This window comes from Prionailurus bengalensis, chromosome D2 (assembly GCF_016509475.1).
Source record: "Prionailurus bengalensis isolate Pbe53 chromosome D2, Fcat_Pben_1.1_paternal_pri, whole genome shotgun sequence".
NCBI lineage: Eukaryota > Metazoa > Chordata > Mammalia > Carnivora > Felidae > Prionailurus > Prionailurus bengalensis.
Window position 1 is genome coordinate 29633540 of NC_057351.1, and position 20168 is coordinate 29653707.

General features: G+C 38.3%; 1 protein-coding gene and 2 pseudogenes across 4 annotated transcripts in view; 1 reads left to right on the forward strand and 2 right to left on the reverse strand.

The window, feature by feature from the left end:
• DDX50 (DExD-box helicase 50) overlaps window positions 1-16470 on the forward strand; it is a 32764-nt gene extending 16294 nt beyond the window's left edge. For all 4 annotated transcript variants that reach the window (XM_043596502.1, XM_043596504.1, XM_043596505.1 and 1 more), the window contains 7 exons: window positions 6183-6344; window positions 6806-6925; window positions 7928-8001; window positions 8226-8385; window positions 11452-11586; window positions 12745-12789; window positions 15970-16470. In XM_043596502.1, the coding sequence (XP_043452437.1) occupies window positions 6183-6344; window positions 6806-6925; window positions 7928-8001; window positions 8226-8385; window positions 11452-11586; window positions 12745-12789; window positions 15970-16248 (975 nt within the window). In that variant the 3' untranslated portion in view covers window positions 16249-16470. The remainder of the gene's footprint in view (window positions 1-6182; window positions 6345-6805; window positions 6926-7927; window positions 8002-8225; window positions 8386-11451; window positions 11587-12744; window positions 12790-15969) is intronic.
• LOC122492826 lies at window positions 2985-3699 on the reverse strand (annotated as a pseudogene).
• LOC122493487 lies at window positions 13916-15672 on the reverse strand (annotated as a pseudogene).
• Window positions 16471-20168: the final 3698 nt, after the last annotated feature.

The following is a 20168-nucleotide window of genomic DNA, read 5'->3' on the forward strand; positions in this document are numbered from 1 at the left end:
TTTGTTATTTAAGAAACCCAAGTTTCCATCATCTAGAGTATTGCTTCCCTGTGAAGTCATTTAACATGTTCCTCTGTCGTCTTCTGTATTTCCTGGAAATTCAGGTTTGTTTGTTTATTTAGGGCAAAACTATGTTATAAGAGTGTATAATGCATAGTTCTTTCTCTTTAAAAACTCTTTAAAAAGTTTTTAAACTTAAAAAAAACTCATAAAAAACTCCTTAGTTTTTATGTCAGTGTCTCTCCAGTCAATTTTGTTGTCTGAGAGTGGCATAGTAGATTCTTGAAGAAGGGCTTATGGGAATAATATTACCTGTTGATAATAGATTGTTTGTGATTTGTAATGATACCTGAAAATCATTTGGCTGGATATTAAAATACTTGGTTCATATTTCCTTTCCTTCAGTATCTTAAGTATGTTTTGCCATTGTTTTTGGAGTAAAGCATATCCCACTTTCTGAGCTCTGGCTGTCTTTTCCCTAACTTTTTTTGAAAGTTATTTATTTTGAGAGGGTGGGGGGAGGAGGGGCAGAGAATGAGAAAGAGAGAGAATCCCAAGCAGGCTCTGTACTGTCTGTGTAGAGCCTGACACAGGGCTCAAACCCACAAACTGTGAGATCATGACCTGAGCCCTGAAATCAAGAGTTGGACGCTTCAACTGAACCACTCAGGCGCCCCTTCCCTCATTTTTATGCGGATCTTCTATTCCTTTGCTTCTGTAATCCCTGGTATCCTCAGTTTGGATCCTAGGTCCAACGCTTTCTCCTCAGTGTGGAGCTCTTCCTGGCAAGGAAACATTGGCTTATTAGTTTTGAAAGTTCACATAGGGTCCAGGCTGCTCCAGCCTCTTCCAGATCTTACCTCTGGATTCTTAGAATCCTCTGGAATCACCATTGAGTGTACAAAAACTCTGCCACGTTCAGCTGCTGTTCTCAAATTGGTCCGTTAGGCTTTGCAGGGAGTATCTGTTCTTAGGACCAGCAAATCTCCCCACCTCATACATACACACACATCTGTCCCTACCTGCTCATGTTTTGGAAATCATGAAAATACTTTCACTTAGTTTTGTCATAGATGTCTGTGGATTTTTAATTTTGTTATACAGTTGCTCTATTTGTTTTCATGGGAGAACGAGAGATTCAAAGACTATTCTGTCAACATCTTCCTCAGTATCATTTTAACTAATTGTGTAGTTTTAGCTTTGTATACGGTATACACAGATGCCAAATGGTGAAAGTGATTGAGGGTGGTTGATTCACCTTTCCTGGTACTGCCTTAGAACACCTAGCAGCAGCAGTGTTGCAGCCACTCTTGTTCTGTCTCCTAGGGAGGAACTGCCTTGCTGCAGAAGCTGGGTAAGAATTCCCTGCTTACTGGACGATAATCAGCTTCTGTGGCTGAGAGCAATGCAGTTTCTGCTCTGCTGGTTTACTGTTTAGGTCAAAAATAGTAGCATATCATTATAGGTGATACAGGATTTTAGGGACTGTTGAGGGAACTTCAGTGGTTATTTTCTTTATTTTTAACTATTTTTTTCCTTAAGGTCAGATTTTACCAAGAAAAATGCTTTCTTAATTCTAAACAAACCTACACACACACACGCGTGTGCGCATATGCGCACACACACACAAACTTTTGGAAAATAATTTTTTTTTAATTTTTTTTTTCAACGTTTATTTTTTTATTTTTGGGACAGAGAGAGACAGAGCATGAACAGGGGAGGGGCAGAGAGAGGGAGACACAGAAACGGAAACAGGCTCCAGGCTCTGAGCCATCAGTCCAGAGCCTGACGCGGGGCTCGAACTCACGGACCACGAGATCGTGACCTGGCTGAAGTCGGACGCTTAACTGACTGCGCCACCCAGGCGCCCCTTTTGGAAAATAATTTACTCAGATGTTAGAGACCTGGAAACCATCACTGTGTTTGTTTGTTTATTTGTTTGTTTGTTTGTTTGTTTTTATTTTATCACTACACCAACATGGGGCTCCAACTCAAAACCTCAAGATCAAGAGTCGTATGCTCACCAACTGAACCAGCCAGGTACCCCCATCATTTGCATTATTAATGTATTATGTCCCTTCTTAGGACTAATTATCAAGAAAAAAATCAATGTTGTATCAAATTTTTTTAAAGGGAATTTGAGGGGTGCCTGGGTGGCTCAGTTGGTTGAGCATCTGACTTTGGCTCGGGTCAGGATCTTGCAGTTTGTGAGTTCAAGCCCTGCATCAGGGCTCTGTGCTGACAGCTCAGAGCATGGAGCCTGTTTTGGATTCTGTGTCTCCCTCTCTCTTCCCCTTCCCTGCTCATGCTCTGTCTCTCTCTGTCTCTCAAAAATGAATAAATGTTAAAAAAATTTTTTTTGAAAAAAATAAAGGGAATTTGAAAATTTCACTATGAAAAACTGTCCCAACTGTTTAACATATGTTTGCTTTTGACTTCTTTTTAAAGTGTTTATTTATTCTTGGGAGAGAGAGAGCGTCTGGGGAATGTCAGAGAAGGAGGAATGTCAGAGAGGAATCCGAAGCAGGCTCCAGGCTCTGAGCTGTCAGCACAAAGCCCAACATGGGACTCGAACTTGTGAACTGCGAGATCATGACCTGAGCCAAAGTCGGATGCTTAACTGACTGAGCCACCCAGGCGCCCCAGCCACAAAGTATTTTTAGATTCTATCTTCCATGGCTGAAAATGGTCCATTTCTTTCTTACTACTGTTGCAGAAAATTAAAATCTGGGAGTCAAGAATAATGCTTCTTTCCTTTATACCTCATTTCTCCTTTCTTCACCAGGTCCCCCCAGTTTCATCTGACAGTAGTTCTTGAATTCATTTATGGCTTAGCCCCCTACTTACCTTTCCAACTTCATCTTATTATACTTTCCTGTCATTTCTGTACACTCTTCCATATCTGCCATGTTTCCTCACACCACAGGCTCTTGAACTTGTAATCTTCCTTGCCTAGCAACTCCTACTTATCTTTCAGATAAAAGTCTAGAGCACCACTCTCAGGGAATTCTTCCTTGCTCCAAACTAGGTCAGATTGTCTTTTTTTTTTTTTTTTTTTAACAGATAAACGGTTTTTATATTCCTCCTCCTTTTTTATTCCTCCTCCCCCGCCTCCGCCGCCTCTGCCTCTGCCTCCTCCTCCTCCTCCTCCTCATCTTCTTCCACCTTTTCCCTGGCAACTTTAGCAGGACCCTTTGTGCCATCAAACTTTCCTTGGGACTTATTGTCAGCGACATCCTTCTTCTCTACTTCTCCTTCAGTTTTGCTGCCTTATTGTTGTAAGGCTGCTTTTCACTGTCACTTAAGTTATTCCCCATTTCACCCAGCTTCTTTGCCGTGTCTCCAATGGAGATACCAGGGTTTGTAGATTTGATCTTGGGGCAGAATTCTGAACAGAACAGGAAGAATCCAGATGGCCTTTGGGGGCATTAGGGTCCTTCTTCTTGCCTCCCTTAGCTGGTCCATAATTCTTCATTTTCCAATAATAGTGCATTTCATCTGCCTTTGCCATTTCATCAACTTTAGACTTTTCTTTCCCAGATGTTATCTTCCACCTCTCAGAGCACTTCTTGGAAAATTCTGCAAAATTGACAGGGACCTCTGGGTTTTTCTTCTTAGGTTCCTCTCTGCATGTCTGCACAAAGAGGCATAAGCAGACATCTTGCTCTTTGGTTTCTCGTGATCACCTTTAGCCATCCTGACTTTACAACATTTATCTTGCTGATTGACAAGCTCCCCATCAAACAGTGGCCATGTGAGGGCAGAGACCTCTGTTCTCTTCTCTGCTGTTTCCCCAGTATAGGATTGCCCTCTTACAAATGCTCTTTGCCTCTTATACCCATGCATCGATTACGGTTGTTGGCTAAATTTGTGTGTCTCATAATTTGATAAACTTCCATCTCCCCTACCAGAGTATAAAGACCATGAGGACAGAGGCAGTCTTATTTTTGTTTGCAATTTTATCCCTGGTGTCTGACATTTCGTAGGTTATAAAGTATTAGTTGAATGCATAGAGGGTGATTGGCACTGCCTTGGTGAGGCCACGGATACGTCTTTTGAATTCTACAACAGCCTGCTACCTAGGTCTCTAGCTTTTGTCTTTCTGTTTTGCCATTTTCTAATACATTCTATACATTATAATCAGAGTGTTCCTTCTATAATGCAAATATGTTCATGATAATCTGAATGTGTTCATGATAATGCTGTTTACAATCATTCAGTTGTTTCATATTGTTCTCAGGATATAATTCATATTCCTTTCCAGCCTCATCTCTCATCACTTTTCCCTTTACACACTATGCTTTATCAATACTCAAATATTGTAGATCCTCAAGACACCCTGTTCATGTATGAAGTTTTTTTTGCCCAAAACTCCCTAGCCTCCTGCTCTCCTTCTACCTGACTACTGGTTCCTTATTATCTGTCAGGTCTCAGCTTCAGTGCTGCCTTACCCTTAAACAAAATTAAGTTAGGCTTCCCTTGTAAGTATTCCTATAGCAGCCTGCACCCGGTCATAGTATATATCATCATACTGTATTGAAAATGCCTGTCAGCTTGTCTATCCCAGGGCTGTTGCTTCGTGATTGTTCCAGAATCTGGTGCACACCAAGTATGTGAATTCATTCATGAATGCTTAAGACTTGGTTACTAAGGTTTAGGTGTGGACTGTTACAAACTTTTTAATTTTAATAGTGGCTAGAATTCTAGGAAATATGTTTATATTATAATAGTAGGAAAATTATTTTCAGTACAAATGAAAGGTAATATATAAATCACATAAAGAAGGCTCAACTTCACTAAATACTATAGAAATGTAAATTAAAACATTGGGAAATCATTTTTGCCTAAATGATTAGATTTACAAAGATGGTAATGATTCACAATACACAGGGTAGGCAGGTTATGATGAAGTAAAGACTCATAAAGGTTGAAGAGTAAATGGGCACAACCTCTTTTTATAATACACTTTTACAATAGCTATTAAAGTGTTAAATGTTTATAATTTTAAATATTATTTATTTATTTTTAGTGGGGTGATGGGGAGAGGGGTAGAGGGAAAGAGGGAGAGATTCTTAAGCAGCCTCCATGCTCAGCATGGAACGTGATGCAGGGCTTAGTCCCATGACCCTGGGATCATGACCTGAGCTGAAATTGAGTCAGACATGAACCGACTGAGCCACTCAGGTGCACCAAATGTTTATAATTTTTGACCCCAAAATTCAACTTCTAGATATGTTTCCTACTGAAATACACATATACTGAGTGGTCCAGAGGTATAAGTACAAAGTACTTAGAGTATAGTACTTGTAGTATTATGAAACATGAAAACTTGGATATGACCCAAACATCAGTAGGATATTGCTAAAATATATGACATTGCATCCATATGAAGAAATCATATCCAGTTTTTAAATTTTTTTTTTCAACGTTTATTTATTTTTGGGACAGAGAGAGACAGAGCATGAACAGGGGAGGGGCAGAGAGAGAAGGAGACACAGAATCGGAAACAGGCTCCAGGCTCTGAGCCATCAGCCCAGAGCCCGATGCGGGGCTCGAACTCACAGACCGCGAGATCGTGACCTGGCTGAAGTCGGACGCTTAACCGACTGCGCCACCCAGGCGCCCCACCAGTTTTTAAAGATTAAGTAGAGTTATATCTATAGATGTAGAAAAATGGCTAAGATAGTAAATTTATAAAGTATTTCATTGTTTTGAAACAATACATATATGTATATAGTATGATCCCATTTTTATAAATAAATATATAATATTATAATATATGCCGTTATGTGTGGGTTGTGTGTCTTGTATGTTTTTTTAAAACAATATCTGGAGGAATATTCACCAAATGGTTAGTCAATTATTATGAGGCTGATATTAAGGGAAGCTTTTACATTTTATATTAAATATTTAGTTTCTGTAATATTTGGTCTTTTTGAACAATAAGCATGCATCATGTAATTACCAGAAAATAAGATTGGGGCACCTGGCTGGCTCAGTCAGTGGAGCATCTGATTCTTGATCTTGGGGTTGTGAGTTCAAGCCCTACACAGGGTGTAGAGATTATTTAAAAAAAAATTTTTTTTTTAAGTAACAAAAAAAGAGTACAGACTGTATGGTGTTATGGTGCTATCAATTGCAAGTGTGAGTTGTACACTTACTTTTTCTCTTTTGTCAAATAGAATGCCCAGTGTTTACATGGGGACATAGCACAGTCACAAAGAGAAATTACCCTGAAAGGCTTCAGAGAAGGTAGTTTTAAAGTTTTGGTGGCAACCAATGTGGCTGCCCGTGGTTTGGACATACCTGAGGTGGACCTGGTGATTCAAAGTTCTCCTCCCCAGGTAAGAAATGAGATTTTATTTAGGGAATAGAAGAACAACTGTATAAATCGCCATTTTGCTTATTTACAAGATGTTGCCTGGGATATGCAAAATATGTTATCTGTTCTTCCTCTTAGCCATTTTTTTATTAATGCAGTGTTAAATTAGTCAGAATCTGATGCCTTAGCAAATGATTAACTTTCCTTTTTGGATTTAAAGCGTGGAATCATGCAAAGGAATTATAAAAAGTTGTCATATGAAGAGCCCTGGGATTAGGTGGATTAAAAAAAATCCTATTTCTTTTATCCAAAAATTCAGCATAAAAGTTCTTTGGAATGTTGACAGAGCAACAAGATTGAAATAATATATTTATTGGTGGTAGTAGTTTTGTTATTATTAGCATTATTTTTTGAATGTTGGAATGACTGTTTACTTGCCAGATTTTTTTCAGAAGTATTAAAAAATGCCTCTTTTATTTTTAGGATGTTGAGTCCTATATTCATCGTTCTGGACGCACAGGTAGAGCTGGCCGGACAGGGATTTGCATATGTTTTTATCAACCAAGAGAAAGAGGTCAACTACGATATGTGGAACAAAAAGCAGTAAGTAGAGTTAAATTATTTCAGGCTTATTATCTAAACGGTGCCTTAGAGCTCTTTTTATATTTGTTCTCACAAATAGATCCTTATAACTATTTTCTCAGTTTAAGCTGCATTTGGATGTGAAGCATGTGGAGAGCTAAATTTATATGAGCTGCAAGACTTTGTTTTGATACAGCTTTTATTGTGAAGACAGAAGAGCTGACTTTCTCATTTTTCCCTTGAATTTCTCCCTTGATTCTAAAATCAGAAGCACATTGTGATTTCAGTATCTCATAGTCCAGCATTGTGAAGGGGTGACTGTGACATAGTCTTGGTGTATTTATAAGATTATATTGAATAATAGTACAACGGGCAGTTTCTATAAGAAATTATGTACATTTTTTTGTGGCCTGTATTGTTTTGTGGTATTTTACATTTTTTCCTATTTTTATGATGTGTGTTTTTTGTTTTTCTTTCTTTTTTTTTTTTACATTTATTTATTTTTGAGAGACAGAGCACCAGTGGGGGAGGGGCAGAGAGAAAATGAGACACAGAATCCGAAGCAGTCTCCAGGCTCCGAGCTGTTAGCACAGAGCCCGACATGGGACTCGAACTCACAAACTGTGAGATCGTGACCTGAACCCAAGTGGGATGCTTAACCGACTGAGCCACCCAGGCGCCCCTTTGATGTGTGTTTTTTAAACACTATTTCATCTACTTTGTAAAATGAGATAGGGTAATAAGAAAAAAAAGTTGATAGACATAAACAGCATCTTTTTTCCTCTTTTAGAATCAGCTTTATTTTGTAAGTGAAATTTCATGATTGTAACTAAGGGCAATTAAATTTTTTTTCTCTTTCTAGAATTTGTAATTGATGATTTATTAGAAAAAAAGCAGGTCTTTTGATCTACTGGGGCTTGGAAATCTTTAAGTCCAAGAAATGGAAATTCAACAAACTATATTAATTTAGGAATTAATTGTAAAGACTTCCATTTTTCTTTAATGTAATTCTTTCATTTTCAGGGAATTACTTTTAAACGTGTAGGTGTTCCTTCTACAATGGATTTAGTTAAATCTAAAAGCATGGATGCCATCAGGTATGCTTTCTGACCTTGCTGAATAAGTTTTTCTTTTGTATTAGGCTATTCATCTTTAAGCTCTCCTAGTTCAAATATCAGAAAACTTAATCACCAGTTTTATCAGCAGACTTTTAGTTATATTAAAATACGAAAACGTTGCTCTTTCTTTTCCCATTCATTCTCTTATCTTTAATTTTTTACATTTGTCTTGACCAAGAAAATGTACTATTTTTAAACCATAGGTCTCTGGCTTCCGTTTCTTATGCTGCTGTTGATTTTTTCCGACCATCAGCTCAGAGATTGATTGAAGAGAAAGGGGCAGTTGATGCATTGGCTGCAGCATTAGCCCACATCTCTGGTGCATCAAGTTTTGAACCACGATCTTTGATCACCTCTGATAAGGTAGAAATCTATGAGAAAATTGTGTGATTGAGAAAAGATTAAAATTGAACCATAGATAATTCATCTATCTGGAGAGAAAATCATGAAACCTTTACTTTGCCAGTACTGTGTTAACTGAAACTTACATACCAGAATCTATTCTTTATTTTGTAAGTTGCCATGGAACCATGCAAATCAAAGCATAGATGCTATGCAGTTCACACAGTACCACGCAAAGGAAGGATTGCCTGTATATGTGGAGGGGTGTGTGCATGGTGTGACACTACTGATCTAGTCCCCTGCTAGATCAGTGTCAGATGTCAAAACAAATCACATCAGAGCTATTGGTTGCAAGTAGTTAAAAGGTACTCACCATGGTATAAGTGAGGAGAGTCCCTGGATGACCGGACCCATCAATAAGAGAGCACTCTGATGTCTGGGTGGAGAGAGAAAGATTGAGAGAAGGAGTTGGTGGGAGAGGGGAACAAAAAGAGCAGGGCAGATAAAGTTACTTGGGACTATTTGGTGGTGTAGGATAAATGAGTACATCTGGTGTGTCTGAGGTTTTCCATCTGGCAAGTGTTAATGGTTTAGCCAAATGTCATTTTGCTGGGAGTGACTTCATGTGTCCATCTCCCCCCACCAGCACACTGTGTATTTCTAAAAAACATCAGGATTTGGGGCACCTGAGTGGCTCAGTCGGTTGAGTGTCTGACTCTTGATCTAGGCTCAAGTCATGATATCACAGTTTATAAGTTGGAGCCCCGCAGTTTGTTAGTTCAAGGCCCACATAGCACCCTGCACTGACAGCATGGAGCCTACTTGGGATTCTCTCTCTCCCTCTCTGTCTGCCTTTCCCCTGCTCACTTGCTCTTGTTCTCTCTAAATAAATGAACATTTTTAAAAAACCATCTGGATCCAATTCAAGTTCATATGTTACATTTGGTGTTAATGTTTCTCTTTTAATCTGGAACTATTTTCCCATCATTTTTATTTTTATTTTTTTAAAGAGTGTAGATTAGTTGTCTAGATCAGAGTCTAAAACTTCTCACCTGGATTTTTCTGGTTTTCTCTTTTTCATACATCATGTAACTTTTGTCTTTATTCAGCTTTTCCTGTAAACTGGAAGTAACGTCAAAGCATGATTTTATATTCAGGTTAGATAGTTTTGGCCAAAGTACCCTGTGGGTGATATTATATATATATGTATTATATATTATATATTATATTGTATATAGTATATATATGTATTTTATACTACATTACATCAGGAGGCATATGATGTCAGATTGTTCCAGTACTAAAATTGCTTAGTTTGATCACTTGTTTACAGTGGAAACTGCCATGTATTCCCTTTGTGAAGGTATCTTACTCTCTGTAGTTGGGGTTTTGTTTTTTGTGTGTGTGTTTTGTTTTGTTTTTTATTTGAGAGAGACAGAGAGAGTGTGAGTTGGGGAGGGGCAAAGAGAGAGAGTCCCAAGCAGGCTCCAGTGTCAGCACAGAGCCTGATGCAGGGATCGAACTCACAAAACTGAGATCATGACCTGAGCCAAAATCAAGAGTCAGTTGCTTAACCCACTGAGCCACCCAGCCACCCTGCCACCAAATACTTCTTAGGAAATTACTTAAGCCATATTTTTTAGGAAAATGTTGATAGACTTTTAGGCTAAGAAGTACCTAAGAGATCATTTATTCCCAGCCCTTATCTAATAAAGGAATCCCTCTTTGGCAGATGGGTCATCTAATTTCTGATTAAATATCTTAGAAACAATGTTAGTGGGTTTGAAATTTTTTTATAGTTTAAACCAAAATCCAGAGTCTTTACCACAAATGCACTACAGGGTCTTCCCCTTTGTACCTCTTTGACCTCATCTCATCATTCTCCCCTAGTTTCAGCTACCCTAACCTACTTGTTACTCAAACATAAACCTACTTTCACATAAGACCTTTGCACTTACTTGTACTGTTTCATATGTTCTTTCTTTTTACCACGTGGGTTCCTCCCTCACTTTATTTAGGTCTCTCTTCATAGATCACTGTATTATAGAGGTCTTTCCTGATCACTCTGTCTAAAATAGCTTACCTTTCCCTTTACTCTCGATTCCCTTGTCTTGCTTTATTTTTCTTCATGATGCTTATTACTATCTAGCGTTTATGTTTGCTTATTTATTTACTGTCTACCTCACCTCATCACCACCACTCCTATTCCCAACACTAGAATATAATCTTCATGAGAGAAAGGACTATTTACTGCTAAATCTTGAGCACCTACTATGTCTCTGGCACATACATAGGGGACACACAGTGGATATTTGTTAGATAGATGAGAGGATCCTGGCTGGCTCAGTCAGTAGAGTATGCAACCCTTGATCTCAGGGTTGTGAGTTCAAGTTGCATGGTGGGCATAGAGCTTACTTAAAAAAGTAGATGAATCCCTCCCTATATCTTCTTCATGCTGATCCTTTTGCTGTCCAGTGAAGTTTTACAGAACAAGTAATCTTTGCATATGTAATAGTCCTTCAAAAGTTTAGAGATTTATGTCTTCTTGTTTTTCCACTCCAAGCTTTGACTCTTTCAGCATTTCCTTAATTCTTTACCACTTTTTCTCTGATGCTCTAGGTTGTTTTTTTTTTTTTTTAACATTTATTTATTTTTGATAGTGAGAGAGACAAGCATAAGCGGAGGGGTGGACAGAGAGAGAGGGAGACATAGAATCCAAAGCAGGCTCCAGGCTCCGAGCTATCAGCACAGGGCCCGACGTGGGGCTCGAACTCACGGAGTGTGAGATCATGACTTGAGCTGAAGTCAGACGATTAACTGACTGAGCCACCCAGGTGCCCCTCTGGTGCTCTAGTTTAATTATTTCTTAAAGCATGAGTCTTTACAGCAACACAAAGAAGAATTATTCTTTCAAATATCTGTAAGCATTAGTCTTCTGTTAATACGGTTTTAAAGAAGTTATTTTTTTTTAGCAGCCATGTTATACTGATGTCTCATGAAAAATGTAGTTAAGTCATGAAGTTAGAACTTCATTGTCCTACTTTTGCTGCCTTTTTCCCAAAGATAATGTGACTTTTAATTTTTAAGGGGTTTGTGACGATGACTCTGGAAAGCCCAGAAGAAATACAAGATGTCAGTTGCGCTTGGAAAGAACTTAACAGAAAGCTGAGTAGTAATGCTGTGTCCCAAATTACCAGAATGTGCCTCCTAAAAGGAAATATGGTAGGTTTTTCTAGACAAATAAAAAGCTTTTTAATCAACTACTATAAATGTTTCTAAAGTCCAGTAGATTTTCTTTTCTTTTTTTTTTTTTAAAGGCTAATAGGGTGCATAATACGGTTTTCTCTGTGTGATGGTTTGTTTCCCGTTGTAAATTTGGGGAGTTTTATAAATAATTTACTTCTCTAGAAAGCTGTAAGTCATTCTGCTTAGTTGGTCTAATAACCAAGTTATCTAATTTTCTGCTTTTGTGCACATATTATCTGTGGTTGTATGTGTTTTACTGTATGACTAAGTAACTTATAATTTCAACAGCTGAACAGCTCTGTTATTTAGAGAATATGCAGTGTTGACTTTTAAGTGGCCTGCTTTGGTTGTTAATGAGGATAATGAAGTAAAGTAAGAATTTTAATACATTTTTGAAACAATAAAGTTAAAACTATCTCCAATCTTAGTGACTGTTTCTTCTAATGGTTTTGAGGAAAGATGTTATATTTGTTCATCCAACTTTGCTACATAGGTTTATTCTAGCCTAGAATTTATTAACTTTATTATTTATTAGAAATAATCATTTCTCTCAAAGTTTAATATTACCATTAAAAAAAGTTTTGTGGCAAATCTGAGACAAACGCATTCAGAAAAAATATCAAGGGCATGGAAAATCTAACAAAATCTTTAGGCCAGGCTAGTTGCTGTACTTGAGAATGAAATTAACTTTCAGTTTATTGACAACCAGTACCAAAGAAGAAGCATCTTGGGTTATATCATTCCCATTATCCGATAAATACTGTATCTCTTCAGGATAGAAATTTTCCAGCACTAAATTTTCCAAAGAATTTATTACGTGGATCATTTTACAGTGGACATGGAACAACATTGAAGTGTCTACAAGAACTTTTCTAGAGAGTATTCTATATTTTTAGTAGTAGATTCCTGTTAGATATTTTTTTTACTTTTCAGATTTAGAAAATATAATAAGCAGCCACTCTCATGCATTATTTATATGTTAGTTAGTTGTTTTAATCTTATAAGCATTCATGGGACACACCCTATCTTTTCTTTCTTTTTTTTTTAGCTGTAAGATTACCAGCAAGTACTAGTGTATTAGTAAAAATTCAACTCATTTGCATCTAAATAAAAATTTTTTCATTTTGCTTTTAGGGTGTTTGCTTTGACGTTCCTACAACTGAGTCAGAAAGGTTACAGGTATTTTAAAAATTTTATCTGTTAAATAGTTGAATATTTAACCATTTAAAATAGTAATTTAAAAGAAGTCATTTAAAAGAAGTCACAATATCATTATGATGCCTAAGTCAATTAATTTTCCTTTATAGAATATATCTAGGCTATATCATAATTTAAAACATTTATTGTAATTTCAAATATAAAAAATAGAATTGCATAATAAATATTCATGTACCCATCACCCAGCTGCAGTTGTGATCAGCTCACAGCTGGTTTGTTTCATGTCACTTCCATCCATTTTCCTACTCTCCTGTATGTATGCTTTTGAGAGAAATTGTAGGTATTCTGTCATTTCAACCATAAATATTTCCATATATCTACTAGGGATACTTTTTAAAAACATAATCATAATGCCATAGTTCAAATACCTAAAATCATAATTCCTTAATATCATCTAATTTTGTGTTTAAAATTTCCCTATTGTCTCCTAAATATTTTTTTATTTTTTTGTCTCCTGAATATCTTAGAATATAAGACCCATATATTATAATTTGATGTTTCTTAAGTCTCTTTTAATCTGCAGTTTCTTGCTCCTTTCTTTGTCACTTTAAAAAATTTTTCTTGTATTTTATCTGTTGCAGAAAGAGATTGTCCACTAGATTCCTACACTATAGAATTTGACTATTGCACTACTGTGCATATTTATAGATGTATTTGGGGGTGATTCTGTTTTTTAAGTCTTTTTAAAAATTAAGAATATATCATGAACACATTCCTTTGTCAACTATACAGTTATTTTTTAACAGCTCCCTGCATTTGGCCATGTGGGTGGTCAACTTTTCTTTTCTTTTGTTTTTTAAAAATTTTTATTTTAAGTAGGCTCTATGCCCAACGTGGGGCTTGAACTCATGAAGCTGAGATCAAGAGTCGTGTGCTCTACTGACTGAGCCAGCCAGGCACCCCTGGTCAACTTTTCTTAATGTTCTGTTTTCTGACATTTAGGTTATTTCCAGTAATATACTGTTATAAACAGGACAGCCATGAATGATGGTATAGCTAGCTCCGTTTTTTTGGTTTTTTGGGTGTTTTTTTGTATCCAAATCTGTTTATTAGGATAGTTTCCCACTCATGCTAATTCAGGGTGCTTTTACTGCCGTTGCTGTCTGAAGGAGCATCCTTCTGTAAGCCTTGCTTTTCTTCCTGTTGGCTGGCACAGGACGGTGGAGTAGCTCACAGACACACCACTGTTTGTGTATGGTTGAAGATGGTGGTGATTTTGTAGCACCCAGGGTACCTCATATCCATGAAGTAGGAGTTGGGGCCCCGCACCAGGCGCTTCTTTTTGCCCTTCCTCTTCTCTTCTGGGGACGGGTACAGGAGGTCCTTCACAAAGGGCTTGTTCTTGTGGGCAAGTTGTCATCGCTAAAAAGGGGTAGCATAGCTAACTCTTTATGCATTGCCATGTTTATCTCTTCAAGATGAATTTTTTTTTAAATGTTTATTTTTTTGAGAGAGAGAGCAGGGAAGGGGCAGAGATAGAGAGGGAAAGAGAGACAATCCCAAGCAGGCTCCTTGCTGCCAGCACAGAGACCTACACAGGGCGTGAACCCACCAACTGTGAGATTATGACCTGCACTGAAACCAAGAGTTGAACACTTAACCAGCTGAGCCACCCAGGTGCCCCTACATGAATTTTTTAAAGTTTATTTATTTATTTTAAGAGAGAGAGAGAGAGAAAATATGCGAGTGGAGGAAGGGCAGAGGGAGAGATAGAGAATCCAAAGCAGGCTTCTAGCTGCCAGCGCAGAGCCCAGCATGGGGCTCAGACTCACGAACCGTGAGAACATGACGCAAGCTGAAATCAAGAGTCCAGGACACTTAACTGACTGAGCCACCCAGGGCCCCAAGATGAAATTTTTTTTTAATGTTTATTTACTTACTTAGAGAGAGAGAGAGAGAGAGAGAGAGAGCGTGCGCACACACAGGGGAGGGGCATAGAGAGGGAGAGAGAGAATCCCAAGCAGGCTCTGAGCTGTCAGCACAGAGTATGATGTGGCACTCAGCCGCATTAACTTGTGAGATCATGACCAAAATCAAGAGTCGGACACTTAATTGACTGAGCCAAGGCACCCTTAAGATGATTTTTTAATTTTTATTTCTATTTTTATTTAATTAATTATTGTTTTTTACTATAATATATTGTCAGGTTAACTAACATATAGTGTATACAGTGTGCTCTTGGCTTCGGGAGTAGATTCCCATACTTTATTGCTTACATACAACACCCATTGCTTGTCCCAACAAGTGCCCTCCTCAATGCCCATCACCCATTTTCCCCACCCTCCCCCCCACCCCGCCCCCGCTCCTTGCCCTCCCTCAACCCTGTTTGCTCTCTGTATCTAAGAGTCTCTTACGGTTTGCCTCCTTCTCTGTTTGAAACTATTTTTTTCCCCTTCTCTTCCCCCCCCCCCCCCATGGTCCTCTGTTAAGTTTCTCAAATTCCACATGAATGAAACCATATGGGATAAGATGACTTTTTTAAGATGATTGCTTGGCCAGAAGGTTTGTGCATTTTTAAGGCTTTGATCATATATTGCCACTAGTGGTATGTGTTTGTCTCTGCTCACTCTTACCAACAGGGTATTTTAATATTTACTTTCCTTGGCAACTCATGATTACAATGAACAGTTAATGTAGCAAGATATAACATAGTGATGCTCTTAGGAGTGCTGATTTGTATATCTTGAGTTGTTTACCCTGACCAAATTATTTCCAATGGCTATGTATTTTTGTCCTCACCTGTGTTGACAGGTTTTAATCTTCATCACTAGCTCTCACTTCTTGCTTCTGTCAATATAACTGCTGAAAGAAATGCACTACTTGTTAATGGCCTACTTGTTTCATGCCAAGAAATCAGTGCTCTCTTTTAGAGTGTATAAACTGAGTATGAAATAATGAGCCTCAAAATAAGCCGGAGAATTTCTCCTAAGACTAAAATTTAGGAACTTTAATGGATGTACTTTGAATATGTTTTTGGTTTTGTTTTCTGGCTTTCAGTTTTGTTCCAGAAACTTTGAATTTAATGGGAAGATTAATTAGCTAATAGTTAATGGACATTAAAAAAAGAATCTCCTGTACTCAGTGTACTTGCTTATGGTTTCTATTTTGCATTCATATTAATCCTCTAAATTCCCCCAACAGGCAGAGTGGCATGATTCAGACTGGATACTTTCATTGCCAGCCAAGTTACCTGAAATTGAAGAATATTATGATGGAAACACATCTTCTAACTCCAGGCAGAGGAGTGGCTGGTCAAGTGGCCGGTCTGGCCGATCTGGCCGGTCAGGTGGTCGATCTGGTGGCCGGTCAGGTAGACAGAGTCGACAGGGGAGTCGGTCAGGAAGTCGACAAGATGGTAGAAGACGAAGTGGGAATAGAAATCGATCAAGAAGCGGGGGCCACAAACGGAGTTTTGACTGAGTATTTGATAGTTAATCTACCAGTGTGAGCTTGCCTATTTCTGCCTAATCATGTACATTATCCACCAAAAATTAGGTCATCATAGTTGAGGTATGTGTCTGCTCTTTGCAAAGAAGTTGGTCATATTTTTTTAAAAAGTGTTTCACAAGAATGGTTGTAAACAAATCTACTTATCCAGTTATACCTTTGAATAAAAAAACCTCCTTTTATTGTCTCTTTTCACTATGTGTTAAGAATTTTGTCAGTGTAATCTTCTACAGCTTCTTCTAAAACAGGACAGTCAAATTAATCTTAAGATTACTTGCATTTTGAAAAATGTGGTGTATTTGTATTGAGATCATTCCTTCCATAGGCTATGTAGTAGAAAAGAAATCCCTTCTACATTAAAGGGATATATAAACCATATATATATGGTTAGGTATATATATATATATATATACCTGGTTGGGTATATATATATGGTTGACTGGTTAGGTATAACATTTAAATTCTAGATACAGTTAATTAAAAAGGTGTGCAAGCAGTGTACGCTCAATGATTTATTCACCAGATAATGATTGAAGTCTACTATGTGCTTATCACTGTGTTGATCACTAGGGATTTAGTTGGTGAACAAGGCACAGCACTATCTTCAAGGAACTTACAGTCTAAAGACAAACAGTTTTGAATGAAATTAACATCTAAAGGCTAAGATGGATGGATGGTAGGCTAAGATCCTACCTGGATGGAATGTTAAGGACCTAGTTTGGGTACACCAAACCAGTCTTAGGAGTCAGAAAGGCTTACAAGCAGTGATACCCAAAAAAAAGGAAGTAAAGCAAAAGTATCCGTTGATCTAAGCAAGTATGTGTGAATGGTTGGAAGAAGCGTTCAGAAGGGAGAGGGTTTACAGGCAGGGAGAACAGAATATGCAAATAACCAGAGCCAAAGAATACCATAGCAAGTCTAAGGACCTACAGTTCAGTATGGTTTGCATGTGACAGACAGAGGGAAGGAATAAGAGAGAGTGAGTTAGTATTTAACAGGGACCTTATTTTAAAGGCCTGGTGTGCATTAAGTTTAAACGTTCTCTTGAAGACTGGTGAACCATTAAAAGATTTAAGGTAAGGAATGACATAATGAGATTTGTGTTTTAGAAAAGATTATTGGCTACACTGAAGGGACTGGATCAGAGAAGGGCCAGATTGGAGGTAAGGAGACCTCTTATGATGCTGTTGGAACAATCTAAGGTAGAGGTGATGATGGTCTGCATTACTAGTAGGTAACATATTTTGATGATAAGAACTGAGGCATTTGGGAGCTTATTACTTGGCCAGAATCCCAGCTGGATAAATGTAATGGAATGAGGATTTAAACCCAGATAAGTCTACCTTCTGAACCAGCATTCTTAACCACTGTGCTAAATAGTTGGTGGGTGACACTGAGAAACATGGATAGATTTCCAAAGTTTTTTTTTTTTTTTTTAAGTTTATTATTATTTTTTAGTAATCTCTATACCCAATGTGGGGCTTGAATTCATGACCCCAAGATTAAGAGTTATGTGTTCCTCCAATACGCCAGCCAGGCATCCCCAAAGTTTTTAGGAAATAAAATGGTTAGGACTCAGTACTTGATTGAATTGGAAGATGAGAGAAATGCAGAAGTATAAAACAGGTTTTTGTCACTGAGATAAGGTACTAGGAGGAAGAATAAGAAAAGTTATGTGGGGAGGGAGGAGGGATATGATTAGTTCAATATTAGATATATTTTAATATTGAATAGCCCATGAGATCTTAAAAGAAGATGTAAGAGGAAGTTAACAGTATACAGTTGGATTTGTAAGTTTGAAGCAGAGAGAGATCTGTTCTAGAGGTGTAAAGATTTGGGAATAATAAAACAATGGTAATTATAGTTAAGGCAGTGGAAGAGTATATCTAGTGAAAGTATAGTAAGAAAAGAGGACCAAGGAGTAAACCCAGAGGCAAACTAATGTATTCACTACATAACACAGGAAGGGAATCCCATCACTATCAATAAGAGGTAAGAAGAAGGCAGAAAGTCCAGAAGTATGAGGCTTTCAAAGGAACCAGAAGATGAGCCTGAGATGGCCATTGGATTTGGCAAAAAGGAGACGTTTGACGTGGGGAACACCCAGAGTAATAAAGTGTTGAAAGTAGAAACCATTGAACAGTGGGTTCAGGTGGAAATGAGAGATAAAGAAATAGAGATGACAAATCTGTCTTCCAGAAATTTGGCTGTGAATAGAGAAGAATAAGCTAAAGCTGGAGTGAAAGAAAGGACATGAGATGACAGTTTTTTGTATGTGTGGGCTGGGGGAGGATGAAGGAAATTAAGAGCATGGACTACTACTACAGGAAGGAGCCAGAAAGGAGGGAGGAAGAGAAAGAACATATGATGGAGCAATATCTCTATGAAGACCCAGAAGGATGAGCTTAGGCAGACAGAATTTAGCCTTAGAGGTAGAAGCACATTTTGCCAGGAGGAAAGTATGGTTATCACGTAGGTGAGTTTGCAGGTGATAAGGTAAAAATTAAGGGAGTGCCTGCCTGATGTCTTCTATTTTTTTTCTGTGGTATTCTTTCATGGTCATCTACTAAGGGTGAAGAGGGAAGTAGCAGGCTAGGAGATCTGAGAAAATGGGAGAAACACTGAGGTATCAACTGTAGAACAAGATAGCTTACTAGGGAAACTGAGGGTCACAGGCAGCTTTGAGGGTCCAGCTGAGATTAGAGACTTCATTTATTCTGGCAGCAATTAGAGCACTTGAGTGACTTCCTGTAATAACATTTCAGTATTCTGTTGTAGGAATGGAGATGGCAGATACCTGCTTGATCCAGGATTGGGGTTTTGCTCTGTGAGATGAAAGGATGAAGAACTTTGGCAAAAGTGATCGGAGTAATGGTCCATGGAGTCTAGACTGCCTAGGCATTGAAGTGGAGGTAGGGTTGATAACTGGGAGAATATAGAAGGAGCAAAGACCTGAAGGTCACTGAAAGTTCTCTGAATTTGAGATTTCAAGAGTGGAGCAGTTGGGGAGAAGACAAGTTCAGGGTTTGGTAGCAGGCCTGTTCAGGGGCAAAGGTCACTTCAGATGAGATGGTCAAAGAACTGAGAATCTAGCATTCTTTGGGTGTTTTCATGGACAATGAAGTCTTTAGGACTGAGGAGGGAGAGGAAGACTGAGCCAATGAATGGTAGAGTTTAAGTTACGGAACAAGAAAGCATATAGGGTGATATTGCCACATATCTTCAAGGGGAAAAGGGCATTTGCATGATAGTGAAGGAGTAATAGTTTGGAAATGGTTTTGAAGAAAAGAAGAGGACATGGATACCAGGGTACGTGGGATATGAGGGAATGAGCAACGTGTGAGGGAAAGCTGCAAGAATAGTATTTTTCAGCAAACCCAGATTTCAGTTAAGCCGGGGTATGTGGGGGGAGGACTCAGTGCTGGATTGAGAAAGGGAGAGGTTTTGATTATGGGAAATGATTAGGTTCCAGATAGCCATGACTCAGGGGAAACGTGTCAGTTGGCTCTGCATATGAGTAGCTGTGAGCTCTGCATTTATACTGAAGATGAAATCGGGGCTCATTCCTACAAAGGTGCATGAGTCCTAGTACTTTAGTCAGAGTAAGTTGTATACCTACAATGCCCCAGGCACCATGTTCAGGGTACAAAGGTGAATAATGTGTGCCTGGTCTCTGCCCTCAGGAACTCAGAATCTAGTGAAGTAAATGGCCACAGAAACCTAGGTCCAGGGCAATGACTAGTGCAATAATTTGAGAGCTCTGCACAAGGGCACCTAGCCCAGCCCAGGAAACGGGGGTGGGAGTTCAGAGAAAGCTTTTTGGACATGATGATTGAAAATGGATTAAGTCAGGTAAAAGGAGCAAAGTGGGAATGGACATCGAGGCAAAGGCA